The sequence below is a fragment of the Gorilla gorilla genome, chromosome 21 (genome assembly GCF_029281585.2).
Source record: "Gorilla gorilla gorilla isolate KB3781 chromosome 21, NHGRI_mGorGor1-v2.1_pri, whole genome shotgun sequence".
Classification (NCBI taxonomy): domain Eukaryota; kingdom Metazoa; phylum Chordata; class Mammalia; order Primates; family Hominidae; genus Gorilla; species Gorilla gorilla.
In genome coordinates this window covers 49085984-49100726 of record NC_073245.2, presented here as the reverse complement: position 1 = coordinate 49100726, position 14743 = coordinate 49085984, and the positions used below count along the sequence as shown (strand labels likewise).

General features: G+C 51.3%; 1 protein-coding gene across 1 annotated transcript; it reads right to left on the bottom strand.

Annotated features, from left to right (window-relative positions):
* Positions 1-395: 395 nt before the first annotated feature.
* On the bottom strand, positions 396-13556 carry TLDC2 (TBC/LysM-associated domain containing 2). Its single transcript, XM_063702242.1, has 6 exons — positions 13506-13556; positions 11788-11943; positions 10649-10801; positions 9067-9162; positions 2253-2326; positions 396-551 (listed from the first exon to the last, which is right to left on the bottom strand). The coding sequence occupies exons 1-6, from the start codon at positions 13554-13556 to the stop codon at positions 416-418; spliced, it is 666 nt and encodes a 221-aa protein (XP_063558312.1). The 3' UTR covers positions 396-415.
* Between the last annotated feature and the right edge of the window lie 1187 nt (positions 13557-14743).

Below are 14743 nucleotides of genomic sequence, written 5' to 3'. Positions count from 1 at the left end.
AACATGAATCAGTTGTAGAACCTCTAAAATGATAATGTTCATGAGGTTGGTTTTCCTCGTTCAGTAGCTGGCGAGGAACAGCATAGTGAAAAATCTTCCCTTTGCCAGGAGGCAGGCACTAGCGGGGAAGAGATGTGGATTTTTCTGAGTTTTCTAAGACCCTGTTAGCTTAGGGTCTCTGTGCTGCTTGAGTAAGGTGTAAGCATCTTTTAATCCTTCAAAGTCACCTCTGCAAAAGAGCAGTGCCTGCCCCCACCTGTATCTTGGGTCCCCAGGCCACAAGGAGGCTGGCCAGCAGCCTCGGCCAACTCTAGGGCCCTTCACCATCTGTGTTTCGAACAGCACAGGCTGCCGTGTGTCAGGAAGGCCTGGGTGGCATCATGAGCAGGGCTGAGTACCTGTTGCCGCAGGGCTGTCAGCTGAGAAGCCAAGCCTCCAGCTCCTGGATGCAGAACTGCTCCTGCCGGGCCAGCACCTCGTTGTTGAAGGTCGGGCAAGGGGAGCTTCCCCCGTGAAACAAGTCTCCATCCAACCACAGCCCAAACCGGCCACTAGAGAGAAGAGGACAGTCTTGGTGCGGCTCACTCCTGTGTGCTGAAACCCCCAGGCTCTGCCACCAGCATCAGCTCTTGGCCATGCCAGGACGGCAGCCCAGTTTCACCTGTCTTATCGCCCCTTAAAGCAATTTATACTGAATTATTGGGGACTCAGCACATTGTTCCCCATGGGGTTAAGAGCTTTATTTATTTATTTATTTATTGAAATGGAGTCTTGCTTTGTCACCCAGGCTGGAGTGCAGTGGCACGACCCAGGCTCACCATAACCTCCACCTCCCGGGTTCAAGCAATTTTCCTACCTCAGCCTCCCTAGTAGCTGGTATTACAGGCCGCCCACCACTATGCCTGGCTAATTTTTGTATGTTTAGTAGAGATGGGGTTTTGCTATGTTGGCCAGGCTGGTCTCAAACTCCTGACCTCAAGCGATCTGCCTGCCTTGGCCTCCCAAAGTGCTGGGATTACAGGCGTGAGCCACTGCGCCTGGTCAAGATGGCAATTTTTTTTTTTTTTTTTTTTTTTTTTTTGATAGGAGTCTTGCTCTGTCACCCAGGCTGGAGTGCAATGGCGCGATCTTGGCTCACTGCAAGCTCCACCTCCCGGGTTCACGCCATTCTCCTGCCTCAGCCTCCCGAGTAGCTGGGACTACGGGTGCCCCCCACCACGCCTGGCTAATTTTTTGTATTTTTAGTAGAGATGGGGTTTCACCATGTTAGCCAGGACGGTCTCGATCTCCTGACCTCGTGATCTGCCCACCTCGGCCTCCCAAAGTGCTGGGATTACAGGCGTGAGCCACCACGCTCAGTCCAAGATAGCAATTCTTAATACAAAAATTAGCTGGACGTGGTGGTGGGCAACTGTTGTCCCAGCTACTCGAGACGCTGAGGCAGGAGAATCACTTGAACCCAGGAGGCGGAGGGTGTGGTGAGCTGAGATCACACCACTGCACTCCAGCCTGGGCGACAGAGCGAGACTCTGTCTCAAAAAAAACAAAATGGCAATTCTTTAACCAAAGCTAATACATCTCAGGGTGCAAACTCTGAGAGCCCAAATGCTTCAGAGCGTCCATTCTAATCCTGTTATTTGACAGAAAACCTCGGCTGAAGCCAGGAAGTGAATTCCTGCAGATCAGCAATGGCTGTTCTGTGCCAAGCTGCCCCTCAGTGGAGGCTTTTCAGGCAGTTGGGAGAGCAAAGAATTTGACTGGTACTAATCAAGCAATGCTCTCATCCCCGCCCTCAGGATAAGACGCATGCCCCCTGAATGTAAAGGTCACACCAGGATGAGATCAACTTTTTTTTCCTACCTCTCTCTACCCCGTCCTCACCGAGGGAGGTTCCTGCAATGAGTTATGTCCCCTGCAATTCCTGGGCTGATGGAAAAACGAGGCACACTCATCTCTTGACGCTAGCCTCATTCAACCATGTGGAATTCTATTCCCAAAGTTGCATACATTCAGACTAAACTGTCACCAGCTGTAACACTTCAGTGGGGGCACTCATGCATCCTTTCTCCTTAATACTGGCTTAGCGTGAGGTTGAGGGGGTTGGCTGGGAGGCTGAGCAATGAAGGGAACGGCCTGACAGTTCCCCACTAGCCTCCCCATTGCATCAAGGGCAGCCTAGCCCAGCAGTTCGGCAGAGGGAAAGGGACCAGAACACAGACCACCCCAAGACTCGGGAAGACTGAGACACTCACCTGCCACTGCCCATCATCAGTGAATCCAAGTCTCCCTTCACAAAGAAAGAGTTGCTTCCAGTCCACTTAAAGACCTGGGTGATACATAGGGAAAGGCTCAGGTTACTAAGCGAGCGAGTCCCGCCCTTGCAGTTTAACCCCGAACCACTGGGTGGCAGTGTTGTGGCGGGAACAGCATCCAGGCCCCAACCGAGCCGCAGGTGGGACTCCGGGCTCAGGGATCTTGGGGTTTATCTTCTCAGTCTCCTTGGAGTCACCACCGCATGCCCTCTAGTTTGAATTCCTACAGCCTAGAAGCCTCTTTGTTCTAGAATAGGACAACGACCCCTGAGGCTTCCTGCTTCCAAAGCTGGAGGGAGGAGGGGAGCAGTCCAGGCCAGGAGTGGGAACTGATACTGCCATTCTAACTAACTCTCACCTGGACAACACCAGCCCGCCTGCGCTTCAGTGCTGCCTCACATCCAGCTCATCAACAAGCCTCGCAGCTCTAGACACAGCGGGCCTGCCGCCATTTCTATCCCGTCCTCTGCCTGGATCACAGCCTCCCAGCTGGTCCCTCTATATCCACTGTCTGTACCTACAGCCATACCCACACTGCAATCTGCGTGATCTGTTCTACGTCCAAATCAGATGTTATCTCTCCTCTGCCTAAGTCCTCCAATGGCTTCCCATTGCAATGGGGATAAAATTCAACTCCTTAACAATGACCAGAAGTGCAGCCTGGGACTGGCGCAGTGGCTCATGCCTGTAATCCCAGCAATTTTTTAACTAGCTAGGTGTGATGGTGTGCACCTGTAATCCCAGCTACTCAGTAGGCTGAGGCGGGAGGATCACTTGAGGCCAGGAGTTTCCTCGAGGTCAGGAGTTCTAGACCAACCAAGGCAACATAGTAAGACCCTCCCCTATCTCTAAAAAAATTTTTTTTTCTCTCTCTTTTGAGACAGAGTCTCGCTCTTTTGCCAGGCTGGAGTGCAGTGGCGCAATCTTGGCTCACTGCAACCTCCGCCTCCTGAGTTCAAACGATTCCCCTGCCTCAGCCTCCTGAGTGGCTGGGACTACAGGCACGCACCACCACGCCCGACTAACTTTTTGTATTTTAGTAGAAACAGGTTTCACCATGTTGCCCAGGCTGGTCTCAATCTACTGACCTCGTGATCCGCCTGCCTTGGCCTCCCAAAGAGCTGGGATTACAGGCTCGAGCCACTGCGCCCGGCCCTAAAACAAATTTTTAAACCTAGCTGGTCACAGTGGTGTGCACCTATAGTCCCAGCTACTGGGGAGGCTAAGGTGGAAGGATCACTTGAGCCCAGGAGTGGAGGCTGCAGTGAGCTATGATTACACCACTGCACTCTAGCGTGGATAACAGCGCAAGACCCCAACTCAAACAACAAAAAAACTGTCAAAACTTAAAAAGCGCAGCCAGCTCTAACCCCTGATTTTCTCTCTGGCCCCTTCTCCCCCTTATTGACTACACATTAGCTACACCAGTCTTTCCATCCCTGGAACACCCAAAGCCCATTCCTGACCCAGAATCCCTCTGCCCAGAATGCTCTTCCCCTAGATCCTCAGAGGGCCCACCTCTCATCCTTCAGCCCAAATATCATCTCAGAAATTTCCTGGACCACCCTACCTGAAGTAGCCCTTCCTCCCAGACCCTGTTTCATTCCTCTTTATTTATTTATATTAAAGACGTTAAGTTCCGTGTGGCCTGTCTTCTTCCTGGCTATATTCCTGGAACATATATATTTGTTGAATGCAAAAATTATTCAAGAGTCAAAATAGTTTTAAAGGGCTGCAAAACGATAGGATGTTATTGCCTTAATCAGTGGCCCAAAATGCTGTGAGCAACCAAAGGGTTTTTAGCCGGAAAACAGACTAATAAAAGATACGTCCTATGCTCAGGAGAGATGAGATCATATTAACAAGTGACCACAAGGGGACAGAATCATTCAAGTCCTCCTCTACTTTCTCGAAGGACATGATCTTTGACCTGAAGGAGTAAGATAAACGTTGCTGTGGAAGGAATTAAGACCAAGTTCATGGTGCCGTTTGGAATAGCAATCAACGAACTACCAAATTCATGAGGAATACAAGTGCCAGAAGGCCAGAGATAGCCAAGATTTAACCAATTTTTTAGAAGATGAGATTCCATAACAATAGACTGGAAAGATAGGCTCCCCTGAAAAAGTTACTCATTTCATTCAACAATTTTTTTTTTAAAGCACTTATGCACCAGGCACTATTTTCAGGCCCTGGGTAGACTGCTGAATACAATAGACAAAAACCTCTGCCTCAACGGACTGACTTTCTAGTGGGAGAAGGCAGATAACAAAGTAAAAGAAGTTCTCTGGCCGGGCACGGTGGCTCACGCCTGTAATCCCAACACTCTGGGAGGCCAAGGCAGGTGGATCACCTGAGGTCAGGAGTTCAAGACCAGCCTCGCCAACGTGGTGAAACCCTGTCTCTACTAAAAATACAAAAATTAGCTGGGCGTGGTGGCATGCCTGTAATCCCAGCTACTCGGGAGGCTGAGGCAGGAGAATCGCTTGAACCTGGGAGGCAGAGGTTGCAGTGAGCTGAGATCGTACCACTGCACTCCAGCCTGGGCAACAAGAGCAAAACTCCGTCTCAAAAAAAAAAAAAAAAAAAAAAAAGAATTTCTGTGTTAAATGATGGCAAACGCTAGGGGGAGAAGGACACTAAGGGCTTCCTAGGGCTGGGTGTTGTCATTTTATTTATTTATTTATTTATTTATTTATTTATTTTTAGAGACAGGGTCTTGCTCTGTCGTCCAAGTTGGAATGCAGTGGCATGACCAAGGACAGCTCACTGCAGCCTCAAATTCCTGGGCTCAAGCGATCCTCCTGCCCCAGCCTCAAGGGTAGCTGGGACCACAGGTGTGTGCCACCACACCCAGCTATTTTTTTGCTTTTTGTAGAGATGAGATGTCACTATGTTGTGAGGGCTGATCCTGAACTCCTGGCCTCAAGTGATCCTCCTGCCTTGGGAGTCCCACGAGTGCTGGGATTACAGATGTGAGCCACCACACTTGGCTGGGTGTTGCCATTTTAAATCAGGTAGTCAGGGAAGGCTTCACTGAGATGGTGACATCAGAACATAGAAGGAGGTGGGAATTGAACCATGCAGAGATCCAGTGGAGGGACATTCTAGGCAGAATAGCACGTGCAAAGGCCCTGAGGCAGGAGCAGGCTTGCATGTTTAAGGACCAGCTCAGAGGCCAGTGTGGTTGGAGCAGAGCGAGAGAAAGGAAAAGTAGCAAGAAACGCCATTCAGAGAGAGAGGCCAGAAGTTGTAGGGACTTGTAGATCATTGGACACACTTTGGCTCTTCTCCAAGTGAAAGAGGAAGCCAAGGAGTGACATGCTGTGAGTTCTAGCTTCCCCCCCACCATTTTTGTTTGTTTGTTTGTTTAAGACAGAGTCTCACTCTGTCACCCTGGCTAGAGTGCAGCAGCATGATCTCAACTCACTGCAACCTCCACCTCCCAGGTTCAAGAGATTTTCATGCCTCAGCCTCCTGAGTAGCTGGGATTACTGGCGCATACCACCATGTCTGGCTAATTTTTGTATTTTTAGTAGAGACGGGGTTTCACTGTGTTGGCCAGATGGGTCTCAAACTCCTGACCTCAAGTGATCTACCTGCCTCGGCCTCCCAAAGTGCTGGGATTATAGGCATGAGCCACTGCGCCCTGCCCTGGCTTCCCTTTTAAAAGGATCACTCCAGCTACTGTGCTGACTGAAGTGGAGGCAGTGAGAGACCTTTTAGGAAGTGATAGCAGGGACACACAAGTAATGATGGTGGCTTGAACCAAGATGGCAGTAAAGGACATGGCACTGGTGGATCCCGAATATAGACAGAGAGAAGGCAGAGCTGTCAGGATTTGCTGACAGCTCAGATGTGGGGTTGTGAAAGACAAGAGTTAAGGAAGACTTCAAGATTTTCTGTCTCAGCAGCGGGAGATGGAGATGCCATTCACTTTGATGGGGGAAGATAGCAGGAGGAGGAGGCTTTGTGCGGGAAAGCCAGGAGCTCCGTCTGGGACATGGTAAGCTGGAAATGCCATGTTTGGGGCCAGATGCAGCACTCATGTCTGTAATACCAGCACTTTGGGAGGTGGAGGCTGGCAGATCACTTGAGCTCAGGAGTTCAAAACCAGCCTGGGCAACATAGTAAAACCACATCTCTACAAAAAATACAAAAATCAGCCAGGCATGGTGGCATGCGCCTGGAGTCCCAGCTACTTGGGAGGCTGAGGCAGGAGGATCAATTGAGCCCAGGAGGTGGAGGTTGTGGTGAGCCGAGATGGCACTACTGCACTCCAGCCCGGGTGACAGAGTGAGACTCTGTCTCAGAAAAAAAAAAAAGAAACGCCATGTTTGAGATGCAAGGAGAGATGATGGACAGTTGTTGGATATACGTGAGTTTGGAGTCCAGGGAAGAGGCCCTCAGCATACAGGCAGCATGGAGAGCTGTGGGAATGGACGAGAACACAGAAGAAATGAGGGTTGCTAGAGAAGAGATGAGAACCAACACCTGAGCTCTGATGTTGAAAGGCTGGGGAGATGAGGACGAACCAGCAAAAGATTCTACCAGGAATAGTCAATGTAGGAATAGTCCAATGTCAGTGCAATGGAAGGAAAATTCTAGACCTTTAGAATTCTAAGACTTAAGTTCAGGAAGGCAAGTGGTGATGAGTAGTACCAGCACTGGCTCACCATGCCTCCCTCACCCTTTCCTGGATCCTGGGAAGCTCGATGGAGCCCCTCCAGCTGATGGCAGCAATGCAATAGATATGGTATGTTTTGCCTTTAGCAAAGCAGTCCATAGCTCCTTGTGAACTCCCTGTCATGAGACCAGATGACTGTGTGACTGGATGTGTCTGAAGGAATCTTAGTCTGTGCATTGGAGAGATCTCTAATAGCAGAATACCTGGAACGACTTCATCCACTGAACAATTAAAAAAAAATTTTTTTTTTAAGAGACAGCATCTCACTCTGTTGCCCAGGCTGGTCTTGAACTCCTGAGCTCAAGCAATCCTCCCACCTCAGTCCCGCAAAATGCTGGGATTACAGGTGTGAGCCAGCCACTGCACCTGGCCGTGTTTTGTTTTTGTTTTTTCCTTTTTGTGGAAAATGGCATCTTGCTCTGTTGCCCAGGCTGGTCTTGAACTCCTGGGCTCAAGCGACCCTCCTGCCTCTGCCTCCCTAAGTGCTGGGATTATAAGCATGAACCACAGGGCTTGGCCTGGCCATTTTTACTAGTAGTAAAAGTAGTATGCTCTGTGCCAAGCAGGTACTGCTCAATAGCTTTAGTGAATAAATAACCCAGAGGCAGGAAACCTTTGGATGGAAGGCGTTTGGGACTATTATTCTCACCCAGCTCCTGGGCAGCTCGAGCCACCTGACTATACCAGTCACCTTGTGCCTGTCACTTTCCCACTCATCATTAATTAGAAACTTGAGCTCTGACCCACCACCCACCACCCTTCACAGCTCTCTGGTAAACTTCACTGTCTACGTGGACTCGTCCAGGCCCTGCCCCAGAATGGGTTTCCGCCGCTGTCTTCCATGTTCACATCTGAGAATTTGTCCTCACCAGGGATGGCAGGTGTCTCCTCCACAGCCTATTTCAAATGTCCCTCTCTCTGTCCACTGTATCCTGTCTTCCAACACATTGTCCAACTGCTGTCACTGCTCCAAGCCTTTGATGTCAAGGAGACCTCTCATGCCGAGCCCACCTTTGCCTTGGTGTCCCCCAGTGCCCCCCGCTTCTCACCCCTCTCCTCCTGGTCCAGTTTAGGTTCCGTGGTCCATGTTGTATTTTCACTCCCTTCAACTTCCTTTCCGTCTCTGCCGCTGTTAAGCCAGTTTGGCAAAACCCCCAACCCTGGCTGTCCACTCTCTGCAGTCCACTCTCTGCTGTCCCCTCTGCAGGCCTGTGCCGAGCAGCCGATGCTGCTGAAGAAGCAGGTGCTGAAGTGGCGGCGCCCTAACCTCACAACCCAAGCCACCACTCACACGGCCCAGCGGCGCTTCTGCTGCTCCGGTGTTCTCCAGCAGGCTTCCCTCCCTTCCCACACCTGTGATGACCGCGATACCCGATCCTTCACCTTCCTCCAGCAATGACCTCACCCCATATTTCTCTTTTTTTTTTTTTTTTTTTTTGAGACAGGGTCTTCCTCTGTTGCCCAGGCTGGAATGCAGTGGTGCGATCACGGCTCACCACAGCCTCAACCTCCCGGGCTTAAACGATCCTCCCGCATCAGCCTCTCAAGTAGCTGGGACTACAGGTGTACTCTACCATGTCTGGCTAATTTTCATATTTTTTGTAGAGATGGGGGTCTCACTATGTTGCCTAGGTAGGTCTTGAAATCCTGGACTCAAGCAATCCACCTTCATTGGCCTCCCAAAGTAGGATTACAGGCATGAGCCACGGTGCCTGGCCCCCATACTTCCTGAGAAGCCATTGGCTGTGTCCTCCTTTGTCGTCCTGCCACCACGCCCTCAGGTCTACTTTGGACCATCTTGTCTTCCCAGCCTGTGCCTGGCAAGCATGGTCCTCCCTCCTCTCAGCCAGTCAGCGGTTGCCAGAGACCCACCAAATACGTTGTAAATGCAGGACAGGCAGGTCAAGGGGGATGCTCTGCCCACCACTGCCCTGCTCATTCCCCTGTGGGAAGATGGTGGCACACCAGGCAGTCCATCGTGGAGGATGGAGCTGGGGGCCACTGGGACCCCGGGAGCTTTGTCTCGCCACACGCCCCACTCCCCCCATGGAAGGTTGGGAACATCACCTTCAGCTGTGGGGAGAAGGAGAAGAGGAATGTCTCGCCAGTACCATAGAAGCCTTTGCTGAGTTGGATAGCCGAGGAGGAGAAGGCTCCAAATATCTGGAAAGTGGAAGTTGTAGTCTGCAGCTGGAAGGGAGCTAGGGGTCCTCTGGCAACCCTCATTCTTCAGGTTTAGTAATAACAGGCTCATCCTAGAGGGCACCTGGGAAGCTGGGGCAGAGCTGGGGCATGGGGGCTCCACACCCAAGAGCAGGAATCCTTATGCATCCTTTCCCTTAATGCTCCCCAAGGAAGAGCTCCTGCTGCCTTCCTCCTCTGGGCCATCAGGGCCCTCCTTTTTCTTAAATATACTTATTCTGGGCCGAGTGTGATGGCTCACGCCTGTAATTCCAGCACTTTGGGGGGGCTGGGGCAGGCTGATCACCTGAGGTCAGGAGTTCAAGACCAACCTGGCCAACATAGTGAAATCCTGTCTCTACTAAACATACAAAAATTAGCCGGGCGTGGTGGCGAGTGCTTGTAATTCCAGCTACTTGGGAGGCTGAGTTAGGAGAATCGCTTGAACCTGGGAGGTGGAGGTTGCAGTGAGCCGTGAGCCGAGATTGCACCACTACACTCCAATCTGGGTGACAGAGCAAGACTCCGTCTCAAAAAAAAAAAGTATATATATATATATATAATTATATATATATTATATTCTACACAAGTATATATATATTCTACACAAGTAATCACAGAAAAAAGTAGAAGTAATAGACAAGCAAAAGAAAAAAAGTAAAGCCATCTCTTAATCCCCCTCCTTCTTCCCCAAGATAACCACTTTTAATATTTTGGTATGTTTCCTTCTGACATCAGTTTAATGCCAGTGTACATCTCTATTTTTTTTTTTTTTTTCAGACAGGGTTTCACTCTGTCACCCAGGCTGGAGTGCAGTGGTGTGATCATGGCTCACTGCAGCCTCAGCCTTGCAGGCTCAAGTGATCCTCCCGCCTCAACTACCCTGCAACACCCCTGGCCCCAGTTGCTGGGACTATAGGCATACACCACCACACCTGGCTAATTTTTTTGTGGTTGTTGTTGCTTTTTGTTTTTGGTTTTGGGTTTTTTTAGAGACAGGGTCTGGCTATGTTGTCCAGGCTGGTCTTGAACTCCTGGACTCAAGCCTCCTGCCTCAGCCTCCCAAAGTGCTAGGATTACAGGTGTGAGCCGCCGTGCCCAGCACCCCCATAGTTTCTTCTGCTTCTGAGGATGAAGATGCAATTTTACAGTCAAATGATTATTTGCTTAATGTCTGACCCTTCCCCTATTAGACCATTAGCTCCAAGAGAGCTGGGACCTCTTCTGGGTTGATTCTGCTCTATCCCACCTCTCACCTGGCACACAGAAGGCGCCCCATGTAGATGTGTTGAATGCATAAATGGGGGAATGGCTCTGAGTGGGCAGGTCTCATTGCCATCATCAGTGTCCATTATAGGTGACTTAGTCTGTCACTCTGCCTGCTTGTCCCTGAGCTGCCCTGGGACAGGGCCCACGAGTACCTGGTGGGGTGCCCCAGAGCCTCGGGTGGTGCCCCTGCCCAGCTCACCTGCCCGTCCTGGTCCCTGAGCACCAGCAGCACTGGCCCGCTGCAGCCCTCCATCCTCCGGTACAGGCTCTGCAGGCTGAAACCGTCCCTTGACGTGCAGAAGACCAGACTCCAGGGATGGCCGGTGACTCTTGGTGGGAAGTGAAAGCTGAGCTGGGGACAGGGCTGGAGGTGAATGGAGGAGTTCTCCTCGCGCCCTCCTGCCATATCCTGGGGGTGGGCTTGGGCAGCTAGCATGCATCCAACACAGTGCTTTACAGGCGATAGAGCAGTTTGCTGTTTTTAGGGACTTTCATGCCATCAGCAATAGCCCTCGGAGATAGGGGTTGTTATTCCCATCTTATAGATGAGGAAACTGAGGCCCAGGGAGGGTGGAACAACTAGCCCAAAGCTCGCATGGGTAGTGAATGGTAGAGACAGGATTTGAACCCAGGTCAGGACTCTCAAGACTCTTTCTGCTTGGTCACCCTTGCCCCCAGAGGCTAGAGAATAGGAAAGATGCTGAACCCTCCTCCTGATCCTCCGTCTCATCTGCCCACCCCTCTCCAGCTTTGGCCTCAGTTCCCAAGGGCTGGTTCTAGGTAGGAATTAGTTTCTTTCCTTTTTTTCTTTTGAGACAGAGTCTCACTCTGTCACCCAGGCTGGAGCAGAGTGACACAATCTCAGCTCACTGCAACCTCCGCCTGCTGGGTTCAAGCAAATCTTGTGCCTCAGCCTCCCGAGTAGCTGAGACTACAGGTGCACACCACCACGCCCGGCTAATTTTTGTATTTTTAGTAGAGACAGGGTTTTGCCATGTTGGCCAGGCTCGTCTCCAACTCCTGGCCTCAAGCGATCCCCCTGCCTTCACTTCCCAAAGTGCTGGGATTACAGGCGTGAGCCACCGCGCCCGTCCTAGCCTCTTTCTTTACCTCCTTAACCTCCTGGCCCAGTGTAGAGGGAGGTGCTAGCAACACTGGATGATTTTACAAGAAGGGAAAGCAAAGCCCCGAGAGAAGAAGCAATTTGCCGGAGGTAACGCATGATGAGAACAGAGCAAGAGTGACTCTAGGTGCCCCTGGGCGTGGCTGGTGTAGGGCAGGAGGGTGAGACTCTTAGGTTTAGGGCTGAAATTCTTGTGCCATGGGCAATGCCCAGACCTGCCGAATCTCCGAGGCACTCAAAACCTGGCTGGCTTCTGTCAGCTGGGGCACCGTGGGATCCTCAGGAGCAGCAGCTGGGTCTGGAGCTGCCTCCTCCTCCTCTTCCTCTTCGTTACCCTCCTCCCCAGACAGGGTGTCCTCCACCTGGCTGGGCTGCAAAAACACAAAGTGGCCTGGTGTGTCCAGGGACAGGAGGTCCCAGCTTCTACCATCTCCTGAGCCCAAGAGCCTCCTCGGGCCACCTCATCACTCCCTGCCCATGTGCCTGTAACCCCCAGCCCAGCCCAGGGTAGTTGGGGGTTTCCACGACAGACAGGACGCTGCCCCTGCCGCCAGCCTGCTTCCTCCCTGGCCCCTGCCGGCTGAGGGCTGGAGCACAGTCCCCCCACCCCCGCCAGCACCCCACAAGGCTCAGATGGGGCCGTGGGCCGTGCGATTTGTCGGCCTGTTTGCCGTGGATCCTGGGTGGGTGGCAGGGATCAAGTTCTAAGCTTGGGAGCAGAGGGGAAGGCAGGTGGTGGCGCAGCCCTGGGAGCTTCAATTGTGTGTATTTGTACATTAAATAATGACAACAACAAAAAACCCATCCTTGCCCAGGCCTGTGTTCAGTGTGCACTGTCTGTGATCTCTGTGTGTTTCTTCTTCTTTTTTCTTTTTTTTGAGACAGGGTCTTGCTCTGTCACCCAGGCTGGAGTTCAGTGGTGCAATGTCAGCTCACTGCGACCTCTGGCTCCCAGGTTCAAGCAATTCTCTTGTCTCAGCCTCCCAAATAGCTGGGATGACAGGTGCCCACCACCATGCCTGGCTAATTTTTGTATTTTTAGTAGAGACACGGGTTCCTCCTGCTGGCCAGGCTGGTTTCGAACTCCTGACCACAGATGATCCACCTGGCTCGGCCTCCCAAAGTGCTGGGATGACAGGCGTGAGCCACCGCACCCGGCCTTCTGTGTATTTCTTCTTATCAGCATTTTCCAAAGGAAGAAAATGAAGCCCAAAGGTTTCCCCGTGAAGCCCGTGAAATGATGCATGCAGTCATATGTGGGATCATACATGTAGGTTCATGTAAAATGTGTTTGTCTGTGTGAATTGTGTGTTGGCTTGGAATAGAGTTGTGTAGGCACATCAATGTGTGGAGGTATTGAGTGTAAATTTGTGTTTATATATCAATGTGTTTGTGTGAGTTGTGATGGTGTAAATATATACATCCATAAGGGGCATCATTATTCACTCACTCATTCATTCGTTCGAGCTTCCACTCTGTCCCAGAGTGTGTGTGTGTGTGTGTGTGTGTTTGGATGTGTGTGTGTCTGTATGTGTGTTTGAGTGTGTGAGTGCATTTGAGTGTGTATGTGTGTGTGAGTGCATTTGAGTGTGTTTGAGTGTGTGAGTGTGTGTGTTTGCATGTGTATGCGTGTGAGTGTGTATATGTTATATGTATGTGTGTGTGTGTGCCTCCACACAATGACCTTGCAGGCTTTTCCCAGGAAGAAGAGACCTCTCAAGGGCTGAGAGATGGACAGGACCCCCTCTCCTGCCCTGCTCTGTTCTCCAGGCTCAGGCCTGAGGCAGGGTCTAGCTGTGTGTGGCTCTGAACAGAGCTCCATCCAGCACCCACTCCAGGGAGGAAGGGACAGAGACATCGGTCTGTCCCCCTTGAGAACCTTGGAGCAGGGGTGTTAAGACCCCATGTTCCTGAGTCAGTCCTTGCTCCAAACCGCAGGCCTGCCAGGGAGGGACTTGAGAGGGGAACAAGTCACTGCCCGCATCCAACCCTAGCCCAGGCCCCACCCTGCCAGAGACCTCACCTCCTTCCACCTCCCAACCTGCACCACAGACGGAGTTGGAACCCTTACCAGCCGAGTGTAACGCCAACGGAGGCCTCTCATTCTCCTGTCCCTGCTCGGCCGGCCGTGGGCAGTGGGTGAATCCTCAGCCCTGCCCAGGAAGGAAGCGCTGATAGGTGAGGCCTAGAGATGAGAGGGAGAGGCCTGGGGCACACCCAGCCAGCTCCATGCCCACCCCAGCTGCCCTTTGCTCCCTCTCACCTGTCACTCCAGGCCGAGCTGCTGCTGGGTGAGTCTGTGAGCAACTCGGCATTCAAGACCTCATTGCAGTTAGCATGTAACATGTATTAACCATACACCATAAATTCTGGTTGCAATTCCTTTCTACCTCCTTGTCCTTCTGGCAGCCTGGCCTTGGGACTGTGGGCCATTGGCCAGATGCCTAAGGCCCAGGCTGGAGGTCTGGGGCCTCTAGTTCCCCATATGACCTTGCATAAGCCCATTTGCACTCCTGAGCCTCAGTTTCACTACACATAACATGTAACATGTTGAACCAGATAATCTCAGAAGCCTTCGCGGGACTGACAGTCTGCCATTCACTTCCCTCTCCAAGCCGATGAGTGTGTTAGAACAGAAGCTAGAAGGGGGCATGCCTAGACTGAAAGAATAATCTGGCCCAGTGCAGTGGCTCATGCCGGTAAGCCCAGCACTTTGGGAGGCTGAGGGAGCCGTATCACTTGAGTCCAGGAATTTGAGACCAGCCTAGGCAACATGGTGAAACCCTGTCTCTACAAAAAATATAAAAATTAGCTGGGCATGGTGTCATGCACCTTAATCCTAGCTACTTGGAAGACTGAGGTGGGAGGATCACCTGAGCCTGAGAGGAGGAAGCTGCAGTGAGCTGAGATCACGCCACTGCACTCCAGCCTGGGCAAGAGTGAGGCTTTGTCTCAAAAAAAAAAATTAATTAAAAATGCTATTTTTACTTTGCATCCTAAACATAGATGTATTTTAGGCTTTCATCATTGCTTTGCTTGTCATTTAACAGAAAGTTTCTTTATTAAGTCTTTGTTTCTTTTTCCATATTTAGTTTCAGATGGGGGTGGGGGGAACAGATGAATTTCTTTTTTTTTTTTTTTTTTGAGTTGGAGTCTCACTCTGTCACCCAG